At 28.8% G+C, this 15,710-nt stretch overlaps 1 protein-coding gene across 1 annotated transcript; it reads right to left on the bottom strand.

The window, feature by feature from the left end:
• Positions 1 to 9,198: 9,198 nt before the first annotated feature.
• Positions 9,199 to 10,275, bottom strand: LOC108482154 (zinc finger protein 8-like). Its single transcript, XM_017785268.2, has one exon. The coding sequence runs from the start codon at positions 10,027 to 10,029 to the stop codon at positions 9,322 to 9,324; it is 708 nt and encodes a 235-aa protein (XP_017640757.1). The 5' UTR covers positions 10,030 to 10,275; the 3' UTR covers positions 9,199 to 9,321.
• Between the last annotated feature and the right edge of the window lie 5,435 nt (positions 10,276 to 15,710).

The following is a 15,710-nucleotide window of genomic DNA, read 5'->3' as shown; positions in this document are numbered from 1 at the left end:
ATGATAAATGTCCAATTGAACCCTTTGAGATATAAATCTCAACAAATTTAATTAATAGCTCTAATCAACCTTTCAAGAAATAATTGTTGGCAAATTCAAGGGTGAAGAATGAATTCATACGACTCATTGAAGAAAATTATTTCTAAAAATCATAAGAAAGAAATATTGTTCAAAGAAACAAACTCTCAGAGTTGAAAATTTTATTATTGAAAACAATTATATGATTTGTGTACAATGGAAAGGCCTATATATAGGCTAACTAAATAAATCTAAATAAAACTCTTAAGTATGCTAGAATTCTAATTAATCTAAATAATAAGTAGTTTTAAACTAAACTTTCTTTTGATATAAAACTCCTAAATAACTTAGCCTACTTAATAATTATTAAAATTCAGAATAATAAAATAATAAAATAATAAAAGTTGGTAAATATAATATTGGGCTCATATATAATAAAAATTAAGCTTAAAAATTGAACCCTATATGATTTAAACTCAAATTAAAGCCTGAAACTTGTAATTCCATCATAATCTTGTCTAGATATTTTGCTCGCGCAGTCTTCACTAAAACGGTCATAACTTGAGCTTTTGAACTCAAAATCAAGTGATTCAAAGTGCATTTCAAAATTAAGAGATAGGTTTTCGAATGTCATGCGAACATTTTAACCAAGAAATGCTTGGATACCAAAAAAAAGTCATTGCAAGTTTGATGATTTCCCAAACATGAAAATTGATAGCATCGGTAAATCAAATTTAATAAATTTCAACCCATCCGTGCATGTATCACTTGGTAACTTATTTGCAAGTCAATAGCCTATTTGGGTATCAATTTTTAGAAATTTATTAATACGTGACAAAATGTATTGATATTTGATCGATTTTTTTTAGTTTGAAACATTTTTTAATTTGTTTGAAGTATTGTTTTAAATTAACTTGTTTTTAAAAAAATTTCCAAGTATAAATTTAACATTTTTGTATTTTAGATATGATCTGAAGTACAATTTTTTTCCAAGTGTTGTTTAAAATGATTTTATTCAAAACATAGTATTTGTTATATCAAAATAATTGTCAAATAAAGATTTCGTCAACAATCTTCCACTTGGCTTAGAAATTTTTTTTTTTTGCTCATTGTCAAATTTAGCATTCATTTGTCTTTATTTTTAGTTGAAAAACATTTTGAAACATTGATTACTAAATTTGGCATATAATCAATTAATCATAATCAATCAACCATTAAATTTACCTTTCTATTCTCCCACTTTTGATATATTAAAATAGGGCAAATAAAGCTTAAAGAAAAGAAATATTATTAGTTCAATAATAGAAATAGAAAACTAGAAAATAAGGAACTAATATTAAAATTAAACATGATAGTATCTCAAAAATACCAAATAAGACATTAAAGTGCAACCAAAGTGAACGAGGACAACAGAAGAAAATATGAAGTGCAAAAACAAACCGAAAGGTGCATGATGCAAATGTATGAGTGGTCTAAACTAGAACTAATCATCCCTAGGTGATGATAGAAGAAAACAAGAAAGTAGCTGAGCCATTTGCTCCTCTAAAGTTCCTATCATAGAACCTAGATTACTAACATTATCATTAACACGACCAAAAGCATTATCGACTTGAGTATGAAATCTTCTAAACTCCTCACTCAAAGAAGTAACAACACCAAGGATGGCAGTCGACAAGTCATCAAGTGAGAAGGTGTTGATGGTTGAGCAGATGAAGAAGTCGGTGAAGGAGCTTACTCGGCAGGAGGTGGAATGTCATCAAGATCAAATCTAAGGTCTTCATCGTCATTAGGTGCGTGCTGGCCTACTCTCTCCCATCCTCTAGTAGTTGGTATGATGAAGTGCCCCAATGCTAATAGGTTATGTTTTCAGATAGGGGTATTGACACGAGTATTTATTCTTAAACGAGTGAAGATGTAAGAAAGATAAGTCCCAATAGGTAAGGTTAAATAGCTACCTATATCCCTCTCAATAATTTTGGCTATGTCCGGACACCTATTAAACTTGAAATAATCAATCCATCAATAGTCGATATTTTGAATGACAGTATGTTCAGAAATAGGTCTAAAAGATCCAAGAGATGATAAGATGCAAGATTCGATCATGCAAATCTAAATTTACAACAAGGTTGCAAGGAACATAGATGGTAGGATTAAATAGACCTTTCTCGTTTGACACACCACTGGGAGGTAAAGATAAAAGATCTTCGAAATCTTCTAAGGTCAGGGGAAAATATGTATTCATAAGATAAGAGTTGATAGTAATAACATTTTCGCCAGACCCATTATGTTCGAGCTTAGCGTTACAATAAAAGGTTCGGGCAAGGATTTCCTAAGTTGGAGAAAAGATTCTAATGAAGTCAAGCCATTGCCACTCACGTAAAATAGGAAGAGAATGAAAATTAAACATTTCTAAGCAATCAAGGTCTAGAATTCTAGAAGTATTAACAAGACTAGTGGCGAAGTTTTTATTAAAACATTCTCGTTCTCCCGGAGAACGAAAACATTCGTCAAAAGACGAATTAGACCCACTAAAGGTAGCAGCATGTGAGGGACCGGAGCGAGGTCGTTTCTTAATAGTCATAATGATAATCTAAGGCTCTAAAACACACTAAGTTCACTAAGAAATTTCGTTTGGGAATTTCTACAAACACTTGGTGAGCAAAATGTTAAAACAAAATTTTCAACAATGCGGGCAGAAATAGGCAACCTCGTGCACAACAAAACAATATATAGATTCTAAATTATCCCAAAAACAAAATTTCCAAACAACAATTTAACAAATACTGAACGAAATTCGAAATAAATAAAAAAAATTTTACCTCAAAATTTTTTCAAAATGATGGAAATTAAAAACAAATCTGTTGAATCCTTGTATAAAATGACAGTGTTGGTTGTTCAGATTCAAGATTTTAAGTAAAAGATGGACATTTTGAAGTTTTGTGAAGTTAGGGTTGAGAGCTTTTAAAAATTGGGAAAAAAATTAAGGATTTTTTGTGTTTTGAAATAAAGAGACGCGGTGCAAAATCTTTAAATCTCGACAGGTATAAAGGGGTATCGATTATTTTTTTTAAAAAAATTTGATAATTTTAAATAGGTATCAATAGCAAATGGCCAGCCTATTTTCTAAAGTGTAGAAGAATTTTTCCAACTTGATTTCTAATTTCTCATATGTTCTAAACTAACCTAAAATTACTTTTTAACAAGTTTTAATGAGTTTATATGCTTAAATATGTAAAGTTTAAATATGATGCATATGAAACACAGAGTATTATAAAACATGCAAAAATTGAATAGTAACATTCAACAAAGTCTAATTTAACAAATTCAAAGGCATTAGGCAATCATGTAAATTAGATCAAATAAGTCAAAATAGACTAGATATGCAATATCAACTTTCCTAAATGTCTACATTTTTTATTAAAATATCTTATTAATTTAATAAATGAAATATTAAAAATATAATATAAAAATCTATTTAGCATCATTTTAATCTAATGGTGGAAATTCATTCTCAATTTTTAATTTAATCCAAGGGTGGAGATTTGTCTACATACATGAGATCTTTTTTCTTTAATAATTATCTATTTATGAATTGACAATTTTGCCCCTCAATATCTACAATTCCTTCTTGAATCATTATATACTTTTGTTAAAATTTCACTTCTAGTCCTTCCACTTTTTCTTCCGATACCATTTAATCCTTTTATATTTTTAATTTTCTCACTTTGACCCCAACACTTTTTACAATCTTACAATTTAGTTAATACCTTGGATTAATTTTGCTTAACACACCTAACTTTTCAATTCCCTCGGTTATCCAATTAGTTTCTCTACTAACACTGATAATTCCTATTTTTATTTACTTGGATAAATCCAACTCGTATATTGTTAAAATAACCTATTTACGACTTAGGGGGCTTTAGGATGTTACAATTCTAGCTGTAATAAAACACTTGATGTTCCTTTTATTTCATTAGAAGCAAACAAGACGCTAGGTGAGAACTGCATGGATTTATCCATTCTTTGGTTTACTAATCACTTCAATTTTATAGTCTTGATTGCATTCCCCTGTTGTTGTTATGGCCTTTATTGGTTGCAGTTTGATCAAGTAGTTAGTCCTTTCATAACTCTTCAAGCGGTTGTTGCTTTGCTTTCTCACAATCTTAAATTGTTTACAAAGAGTTTATTGTTTAGTTTCCTTAATTTTGAACCCTCCTTCAAGATGTCTTGTTGTTAAGTCGTGCTTGAAAGAAAATTAAACCTAGTTGCCTTTGAGGACTCATCATCAGTTATGTCATTGAGGATATAAATTCGCAAGTAAGAAACTTAGCCTCAACCTAGCTTATCACATATCATAAAATCATGATATGACATTTAGCTTTTACTTAATTTCAAGTGTTTGAGTCTCTCAAAGTTAGTGAAGAATCAAAGGAAGAAGCAGGTTAGGAGCTTGAGATAATTAATTGTAAATTAGTTTCATTCTCTTTTATGAAAATAGAGGATGCCTTTATTAACTTCCTAGTAGTTGTAACACTCTTGTATGGATAAATTTTTAATATTTGATTTAAGTGTATTAGAACTTTATTCATTTATATAAATATTTTATATTTTGCAATTTATGAGTTATATATATATATTCTTTTATATATAAGACTGCAAAATTGTAAATGACTGGTTTGTGTTTATACTATATTTGGGAATGAAAAATTAGAAAAAAAAATACTAAAAATTAAAGACATATTTTGGGGTGTTTATAATAATAATGCCGCAGGAAAGGTACGCATTTACCGTAGAAAGGTGCAGGGTTTGTAATGTAAAACGCCGCGGAAGGCATTACGTTTTGCAACGTTTTGTGAATGGAAAAGCCGCTGAAGGTCTGCAAATTTAGCGGCATTTTAATGAATCACAGCTAAATGTCTTATACCTATAGTGGCATTTTTTTAGAAATGCAATACTTTTGGCGACATTATTTGCTACGGCGTTTTCTTGTGGTGTTTTTGTTGTTAGCCGCAATAATTTTAACGGTGTATTGCGAAGTTGTTAAATATGATGGAAAAAAACAGAATACAACATATATTTTTGTGATTTGCCATCACTTGAGGTTTAACAAGAGTTGTTATGGTTAAAACATTAACCCACACGTTCATAACCATAGCACAAATGTTGCTTTTGGCGATATTTCACCTGCTGTTTACATTTAGAGATTAAATTAAGATAAATATAAATTGCCTTCATTGATATCCAAATATAGAAATTTTGGAATAAGTTGAACTATAACTCAAAATATTTCTTTCATAATCCTAACCAGTACGACATCAGTGGGTCTAAAAGTAACCAATTAACCTTTTATTCAATTATTATTGTTTGCTTCTTATTGAGTATTGTGATTAAATTGTCTCATTTATTTTTAAAGAATAAAATTACTCTTGGCCTAATAGATTTTTAATAAATAAAAAATCAACTAAAAGAAAGTATATTTATAATGATATTCTCAATCAATGAATTCTATAAAATGACCAAAGAGTTTATTTGTAGTTATTTTATTTCATTTTAGTATATTTTATTCCTTCATTGTCTAACATTTTTTTCCTTCTTTCTTTTTCTTTTATGAATTTTTATTAAAATTTTGATGAGATTATTGTTGCTTATTAAATCTTTCTTTTCATTTATATTTTTAATACGTAACATATTTTTTCTTTCATCTTGGTAGAGATAAATTAATTAAAAAGAATATTTTTGGTTGTGAATGAGAATGACAATTAAGCTTTTCTTTTCTTTTGTCATCTTTATTTATTTAGATATATTTTTAATAAAATATTTGGAGCAATCAATTTGTTTATCACACAATTCAAAATTGCAAAAACTTGTACCATATCAAGAGTAAAAGTTTTAATTTGCATATATTTTCAATTTTAAAAACCTCTATAATATATATTGATGAATTTACTTATAAATTTAAAGTTAAATTCTTTTCACTAATTAAAAACTCAAAAGTATCCATTTGGTTCTTTTTAAATTTAAAGTAACAATGATTTGATTTTTTGCATTCGTCTGATAAGGTTCAATAAATTTTAATTATGTTTGCCATTATTATCTGTTTTGAGTATTTATAGGATTTGACAAAAATATTATTTTATTTTTTATTACTAATACATTTTTTAGAATTTTACTTGAAATAAAATAATTTAAATGTTAATCATAAAATTAGTTGGCTAAGAAAACTAGTTCAATGATAAAAGGAGATTTCGTTTTTAAAAATTTTGTTAGGTGACAACTCTTGTATTTAATGTATGGGACTTTGCTTTTCATTAATTTTGATGACTTGTCATACAAATAAGTAAGTTATTTTGAGTTGTTCCATCGCATAAAATGCACTTTATAATTTGAAGCCTGTATAGAGAAATTTACCACTTTATGCCTTACAAAAAAAAATAAAGGGGGAATTAGAAAAAGAGAAATTAGGGTGGGATTCTCAAGGTATCTTTGAAAAAGATGCACCTCCTCGTTAACTTCTTTCTTACAAAGAGAGCTAGTATAATGCACTTTTATAATTTTGTATATAATTAATATTTTAACATTGTATTTTGTTTTTTTTATTTATGTTTTAAGTAAATTAGAAATGTATAATTATTTGTTTTGTATAAAAAATTTAATTATAATGTAATTTTTAGATCAATATGATAGAAATATTAGATTAATTTGAAATTTTAAGTTCATGAAAATTTTAAATATAAATTTATAATGATTTCTATAAAGACAAAAAAGTAAAAGAAAGATCCAAAACGTGAAAATATGAAACATATGGAATAGCTGAATATGATTATAGATATAGGTTTTGATTTGTTGAATGAGCAACATGTCGTCTTGTTTAATAATGAGCAATGTTTAAGAGCTAAGTATATGTATGAATTGGAGAAAAGTGTGTTACAAAACTAGATTTCGGCCATAAATTAACGCATTGCCTGAAAGAGCTTCATAACACACCTTTTAGAAATTGCTTCAGCCATGGACTTACTTACTTCTAGTATTGCAAAATTGACATGCAATCTTCAAATCAAAAGAAAACCTCATCCCATCTATTTTGAAGTGAGCTACACTAACCCATTCTGTCATTTTGCTGATTATGATATTAGCCATTATGCATATAAAACTAAGTTTCTCAAACAACACATAGATTAATTGAAGAACCTAAATGCTCATGTTTTCTATAATTTAATTTCACCATGTTGTATTTTTTTTTTCTATAATCACAGATATCCTCATTTATTTTACTATATAAAACCAATTCTATATGGGCCAAGGTTGGTATTCTGATAAAATATTCTCAAGAATGACGACTTTAGAATTTAAACTTGGTCTAAATGATCACACACTCTTGTGAGAGGAGCAAACCACAACCACACACATCACAACTTGAACCCTTGAAATGGGTTGTGAAGTGAACACCTATGACCAACAGGCCAAACACTAGTTCTCCCTTAATTATTAAACAACATGATATGATTTCAGGGAACACATTTTCTCTTCCAAAAATGGTGTGAGAGAAAACAAAATCCAACAGAAGATGAAGAGGAAAAGATGTAATTTATAAAATTATTATGGATGTCTTTCCTTTTTAAATGATGTGTAGTTTGTTAGAGATTTTCATTGGATGATGTACATTAATTTCTCTTTTGGAGGCATAAAAGTCTAATGTAGAAAGAAAAGGAGAGCAAATAAAGGCGACAGGCTAATTAACTGCAATCTTCATATATGTTCCCTTTGCTTCATCAAAGTATTTCTTAGTGTAAAACAAAGGACACAGCAAACCTTTTGTGATGGGAATGCTTCGGTTTTACCTTTTATAAAACCTCAAGATTGATGGGAATGGCATGCTTACGTATTCAATCATTTCTTACTTTCAACTTTTGTGCATATATTTTGTTCATAATTGAAGCCGTGGCCTTAAATTTAACACCTTTTAGCCCTAAGATGTGGTCTTAAATTTTTATTAAGTTTGGTATTATAAATTAATAAGTACCAACTTAATTAGATAATGACGAAATATTTTAATTTTACAAAATAAATTATATTATTTTAAAGTTTTTTTATATATTTTACATAGAGGTTTGAAATCAAAGCTTTATAATTTTTAATATTTATACTTTACTATTATATATACGGTAAATTACTCCATTAATAACTAAACTATATGTAAGTTTTTGTTTTGGTTATTTAATTAAAAAAGATTACAATTTGATCACTAAACTATTCAAAGTTTTTATTTTAAGTTATTGAGTTGTTATGTTTTAAAAAAAAGTTCCACTTGCAAGTTCCAAGTGATGATTCGATAATTTATATGGTCGATTAATACTCATCGACGAGTAGAAGAACACACCTTAGATCCAAGTCAATCTGACAGTTAGTGTTAAAGATCAAAGAAAAAAGTTGTTTGAATTTTATTCGCAGATTTGTGATATCCATAGCTATTTCATGAAAAAAAAAAGCTGAACTATAGAAGAGAAGGAAAAGAGAGCTTTCAATTGGTGCAGGCAATGCGAACAAAAAAAGTCATATAACATCGATTTTAATAGCCCGTCGACTTAAATGAAATGTTTTGAATAATTTAGTGACCAAAACGAAAATTTACCCATAATTTAATGAGTGATGGTGTAATTTACCCTAATATTTATATTAATATTATATAAATTTATTATTTGTATATCATAATCTATATAAAAATTATTTGGCACTTATAAACTAATATGTTTTTAAAGTTATAATAAAATTTAAATATATAAAAAAAGCAAAGAAATATGACAGTTTTTTTTTTTTTGTTACATTGGTAAGTTGATGTAGCAAATATCAATGTATGATATAAAAAATGATGAATTTCATCATTTTAGCTAAATACTCGTATAAATTCTGTGTATATATTGAAGTTTTTTGTCACGCTCCGACAGACAACATATAGGTTTATGTACACGTGTGTAGCTACAGAGTTGTTCATGTGCTACTCTCTGGTAGCTACTTGGAAGACAGAAATATTCCTCACACGTGTGAAGTTTTTCTGAAAATAGGTACGACATAGATTGCCGCTGTAAGCCGGTACCATGTTTTAGCTAAGCTTGAGGTAAACTATTTGGGTTTTTGGGTTTTTCTTTGTAAAGCTTCCATAATGAACAGAGAGAAGCAAACTGCTTTTAGTTTAGATTAGTGAAGAGATTGTAAATCATTTCATTTACATACTAAAAATAGTAAAATCCAAGATGCTAAAAGGGAAAAACACATGATATTTTCTTTTCAAGTTTATTACGAAATGAATTACAGATGTAGATCCAAGCTAACATTGTCTTTAACGCTTGCCTTCGTTTCATAAACGTACCTATGACTCTCGGAACTTGAATCACCACCACCGCCAGCCTGAGACGACGGCAGAAACTCATCACCGGCAAACAACGGCAACGGATGCGCTGATGAACGGTCAGGGTTGAAATTACAGGAGTTAGTTTGAAGCGTAGCAGGGATTCTCCAAACACCCAGTGGATTGCCATTGATGGGTGGTGGAGGGTTAGAAAACCTAGTGCTAATGGTATTGTTCCATGAAGGGTAAGCGGGCATTGACGGCATCGAGGGTGAGGGTAGCCTATAGTTAAAAAAGCCATAAATATCATTATGAGCATCGGATAAAGAAAAAGAATTGTTGTGTTGCCGTTTGGCATGTTGGCGTTCCCTTTTGTGAGCGTTTTGGTGACCACCTAAAGCTTGGGAAGTGGGGAAGTTTCTGCAACAATAGTGACACTCAAATCTTCTGCTGCTGTTGTTATTATTATCTCCATTCTCGTTGTCCTTGGTAGTGTCTTCATTGTTGTTGTTGTTGTCGGACTCGGTGGCCTCCGTCGCTGAGTCGCCGCAGCCGAAGTCCTTGCCGAATAAACGAATAGCACCCTTTTCTTTAACAGGGGAAGGGCGGATAAAGGGAAGCTGGGAGAAGGATTCCACGTTCATGAAATCGTGTGTTTCCTTCTCCATGGAAGTTGCTGCTTCTTTTTCTTTGGGTTAAGCAGAAGGGAATTGAAGGGGAAAATCAAAACGAGGGAGCAGAGAAAAGAAAGGAAAGAGGAAGGTAGCTAATATTGGGCGGAAGTGGGACCTATAAAACAAGGGATTCATCCATGGTGGAATGAACCAGCCATGGCCATGAATATGAATATGAAAGTGAGGGCTGACAAGCCCAAAAGTGAGGGGCTGGGCGGGGACTTTTTCATTTTTTATCCTGATAATAGTCTTAAAAAATGTTATTTATAAAGAAAAAAAAATCTGAAAATGCAATGCAAGTTACTACTACATTTAAATAATTTATTTTTTTATGGAATGTAATTTACAACTATACTTAAATAATCTTATTTTTTATTAATATTTACACTAAATTATCTCACTTAATTTTTTTTTGTTAGTGTTCATAGTCGATAATAGTAGTTAATTCTCTTGTAGCGTGTGCTTTCTGAAGAGATAAATGATTGGTCATAAAATATATTATGAATCTTTAATTTTATAATTAAAGGATGAAGTGAACAACCATAACACCACGCTCTATAATTATTTTAAATTTTATTTACTACTTTAGCCTTCCCTTTGATTATAATGTTTTCCTTTTGGTTCTCAAATTTTAGATAATATTTTATATTATATTATTTTTTACAAATTAAACTAAATAGAAATATTTATAAAATTAGAATACATTATTATAATTTTTATAAAATTAAAAATAAATAAAAATATGAAATATTATTTGATACATAAGCTTTATTAAAATTTAAAGATTATTTAAGGATACATGTAAATTTCCCAATGTTACCATCAATCATATATGTGAAGTCCTAAAAATATTAGTAGAAAATAGTTATAAAATTAAAAATAAATATGTTAGATAGGAGGCACAACCTTAATGAAAAATCAATTCGCCTCGTCTTAAAACCCAACAAATATAAATGGTGGTTATAGTTTTGCTACTTTTCACTTAAAATTTTCTAGTATCTTGTGGAAAGTTCTGCTACAACCTCCTAACATCATGAAATTTTACTTTTATGTTACCAACAGGCCCTCACCTCCTTATCCTTTTTTTTTTTTTTCTTATTTCTATAATTTGTTAAATAAGTGAAAAAAATGTAGATAATTAAACCTGATTCTATATTAAAAGAAGGAGGTTAAATTGTTTGGTGAGTCCTTGAAGAATAAATTAATCTACCAACTACAATTTAATTTTGAAACTTTGAAATTTAAAAATGTTGATTTCTCATTTTATAATAAGATGAAAAGAGAATTAGAGTAAGAAAAAATTGGTTAAATTATTCACGTTATTTTAAAAATAATACATTTAAATAAATCAAGTTTTGGGTATTTGGAGATGATTGAGTAATAGTAATTAAGATGGTATTCTTAGTTGACCAATTCACTTTTGATCGTTAAAAGAAATAATGGGCAGAGCAATAAATAAAAATAATGGGAAAGTGTGAAAGGTTTATATTATGTATACCAATCCAATTGAAAGGAGAAATTAATGAGTTACCAAAGGATATTAATTAATCTTTTCAAAATATTAAAAGACGGTATTTTTTCTGTTTTGCTATCAATCTTATTATACAAACACATGTTCCCTTTGCTACTTATTGTGATGGTGACAACAGAGCTAGTTATGAATTCAAATTTGACATCTTATTTGTGACCACACATCAATCCCCTCTTGCAATGGGGATCTTTTAGGATTTCATTTTCTCTTTTTACTTGCATCTCAATAAATTATATATATTTTTATATTTTATACATATATAAAAATGAAATAGATTGTTTTGATGTGATGGAATTTAAACTTAAATTTTAAAATCTTTTAAAATTAAATATGATTCGATTTAATTCATAAAAAAGATTGGATTTAAAAGTATATTAAATTAGAATATACTTAAGATTTGAGTGAAAAAAATTATTTAAAAATAAAATGAAGTTTTAGTTGAAATGATAAAAACATTGAAAATTACTCTGTTTTGTGTTCAAATCTCATCAATAATACTTTTCAAATTTTCACAAGATTTTAAATGACAGAAATATTTTGACAATAATTCGTATCATTTTATAAAAGGAAGGGTTTTTTAATAATTTCTTAACTAATTTGAAACCCGATTAAAAAGGTAACACAAACTAATAAGCCCATTAAATATAATATAGATTTTATAATAATAATTAAAAGAAAAATCAAACCTATCATATGAAATAGAATTTAAAAACCTACCTCAATTATGGTCACAAGAAGTTATCATTTATCCATCTTATTATTTTCATAAATGACAATTAATGGTTTGCATACCTTTTAATACTTTTATAACATAAATAATCAACTTCATCTTTCTTAATTTCTTTTCTAATTTTTAATCACTAAGCATAAACAATTAATGTCTCCTCAATATGAAAACAATATCTCTATAATTAGTTAAATTTAGGCAAAGTCAATTATGAATATGAATTATATAATTCACGTATATATACAACTGTACATGAGTTGCGTCACTCAGTCCGGCCTAAAGGTTAGCACGAAAAGTAAAATGATTTGGGTAAAAATATAGGTCTGAAAAATAGATTTGGACAAAAAAATAAGTCTCATTTAGAAAACTGGCCGAGTCTCGAGTAAATTTTTTTGGCTCGAGCTTGGCTTGACCCTAATATGCAAAAAAAAAAAAAACTATTTTTTACTGTTTTCTTGCTTTTTTTTACTATTTTATTGTTATTTTCTTGTTTTTTTTTCACTATTTTGCTACCATTTCACTATTATGTTGCTATTATTTTGTTGTTATTGTTTATATATTGTATAACTCTTGTTTTATTGTTAATTTTGTTACTATTTTAGAAACATTTGCTTGTTGAGTTGCACTTATCTTAGTGTTATTTAAGTATACATATTTTTAAAATTTATTTTCAATATGTTGAGAAACATTTATTTTAACGTTTTAGTATTGCTTTTATGTATTATATAATTTTTTAAAATTTATATAAAAAATTGATACTGGCGGGTTGAGCTCAGATTTTAGTATTTTTATCCAGGCCAAGTTTGGGCAAAATTTTAGGCCCATTTTTCGAGCCAGGCTAAGCTCGAGCCTAGCAAACGAGCATAAAATTTTGTTCGGCCCGACCCGACCTGTGGACACCTCTACGTATATGATTGAATTTGAATTGATATAGCAATTTGCTCAATTTTTTAAGGGTAAATTACATTATTAGTCATTAATGGATAATTTTTTGTTTTGGTCACTTAATTAGAAAAAGGTTGTAATTTGATTATTGAACTATCCAAAAATTTTTATTTAAGTCACTGAGTTGTTAAAATTGATGCTATATGGCTTTCTCTGTTCGCATTGCCTATACCAGTTGAAAGTTCTCTTTTCCCTTCTTTTCTACAAAATTTTTCTTCATGAAACAACTTTGGATGTCACAAATCTGCGAACCGAAATTCAAACAACTTTTTTCTTTGATCTCCGACACTGACCGTCAGATTAACTTGGATTTAAGGTATGTTTTTTTTACTCATCCACTGTACTAATAGTCAAATCGTCACAAGGAACTCGTTGGCGAAATTTAAGGAAGATTTTGATCATTCTTTAGGAGAAATATTAGGGTAATCAAGTATTTAAAGTATAGGTATATGTATTTAGTTTAGTTAGTTTTTCCAAAAAAATAATCATAATAAAAGAAAAACTTTTGAATAGTTTAATGACTAAATTTTAACTTTTTTTTAATTAAGTGACCAAAACTAAAACTTATTCATAGTTTAGTACCTAAAGGTGTAGTTTATCCATTTTTGAATTACCAATCATTAGGAAGAAATTAATAGATTTGAAGGACAAATGATGAATGAATATGCTATAATTTATGCTGTTTTCCTTTTTGGTGGAGGGCGGAGGGGTGGTTTCATTGTTAATCTATAATTTATGGAAGTATCCGACACGATGTTCTCTTTCAAAGTATTACTAATATTTATTACTAGTTGGGTCCCCCGTGCTTCGCAACGGGAGTGCAAGCACCTATAAAATACGTTATAGACTTAATCTATAACTATATAAAAGCTATTATGGGACAGCTTCATCTAAACATTGAGAATGGTTGGTTAATTTTCAGCCGAATGAACCATGTCATTAAAATTTTTTAACAAAGGTACTTATAGTATTTTAAGAAGATTAAGAATATATATGTGGAAAGTTTACGTGTATTTTAAGTAGTTATAAATTTATTTAACTTTTAAATGGTACTAATTAATTAAAATATGCATTCGTATATATATTTTGTTGTATTTACATTATTTTTCGAGTATTTAGAAGTTACTAATTAGTATTAAATATATTTTAATGCATTTATAAATTTGGTATTGCATTCATGTTATTTGTTTTAATTTTTTTGAATTGTTTATGCTAAGTCTTAATTCATCTCATAGTTACTATAGCTTCATTGTCTTCATTTAAACACATAATCAGGGGCGTAGCCAGGGGGGCTGGCATGGGCCCCGACCCCCTTAAAATGTAAAATTGCATTTTAGGCCCTTAAAATTTTTTAAAAACTTGTAAATTAGTAAAGGTAAACTTGCACATTGGCCCCCCTAAAATTATAAAAATTTGATTTAATCCTTTACAAATTATAAAGATATAAACTATAGAAAATTAAAATTTCATCCGGCCCCTCTAAAAAATTTTTCTGGCTTCGCCCCGGCACATAATATAATTTTCACACATTAAAAATTAGTTTTAGGTATATTTTATGCGACACTTTTAACCCGATCCGACGATTGATACGGATAGAAATTGTTACTACAATCGAAAACTATTCTTAACAAAACTTTAATTACTTAAACCAATATTCACTCTACTAATGAAAGCCCCTTAAATCAAATTTTAATATTTCCAAAGATTTAAAGCATTTTTAAAAACATATGGTGTTTCGACATGGCACATGCTTAAAATAGACTTCCAATTACTTAAATGACATGAAAATATAAACTTTTTGGGTGTAGGAGGCCTTGTCTTGAGACAACATTTGTATGTCTCAAGACATTAACTTCGTGTCTCAAGGCATAAGGTCAATGTCCCAAGACATGACCTTATTATTATAGAAATTTGGCTACTGACTTGTATGTGTTGAGATGTAATATCCATATCTTCATACCTTGGATCCTTAGAACTAAAATTGAGCTACTAACTTGCATGTCTTGAGACTTGGGTGCAATGTCGTAAGACTTAAGTGCAGGGGACCCAAAATTTAGCTCCAAACATGTCCAAACCATACCAAAACTCATTCAAGTAATTTCAAAACATAACTTAAAGACCCCTAAAATATGCTTAATTGTAGTGCCCCAATCTGGCCGGGATGGTCTGACCCGAATTTTGAACGTCAAATTAGCCACTGAAGTGACTATCTGTTCAAACACCACGAAACACCAACCAACCATTCACACCAAGCTTTTGAAATATAAATCATATTAGAAAGTAATCTTAATTGCATGCTTTTATAAAAACATCATTAAAATTGAGCACAAGAACTCAAGTTTTAAGCCTTCCGTGAAACCACCTTGCAGCAAACCCCCATATAGGAACCGTAATAGATCGTAGACTCTTGGTGAGCACTAGCTTGTGATCTACCTGTGTCACCTATTTCATAGCAAACTTGGACACAAGTTT

This window comes from Gossypium arboreum, chromosome 1 (assembly GCF_025698485.1).
Source record: "Gossypium arboreum isolate Shixiya-1 chromosome 1, ASM2569848v2, whole genome shotgun sequence".
NCBI lineage: Eukaryota > Viridiplantae > Streptophyta > Magnoliopsida > Malvales > Malvaceae > Gossypium > Gossypium arboreum.
Note: the sequence above shows the minus strand (reverse complement) of the source record. Positions and strands in the feature narration are given on the sequence as shown.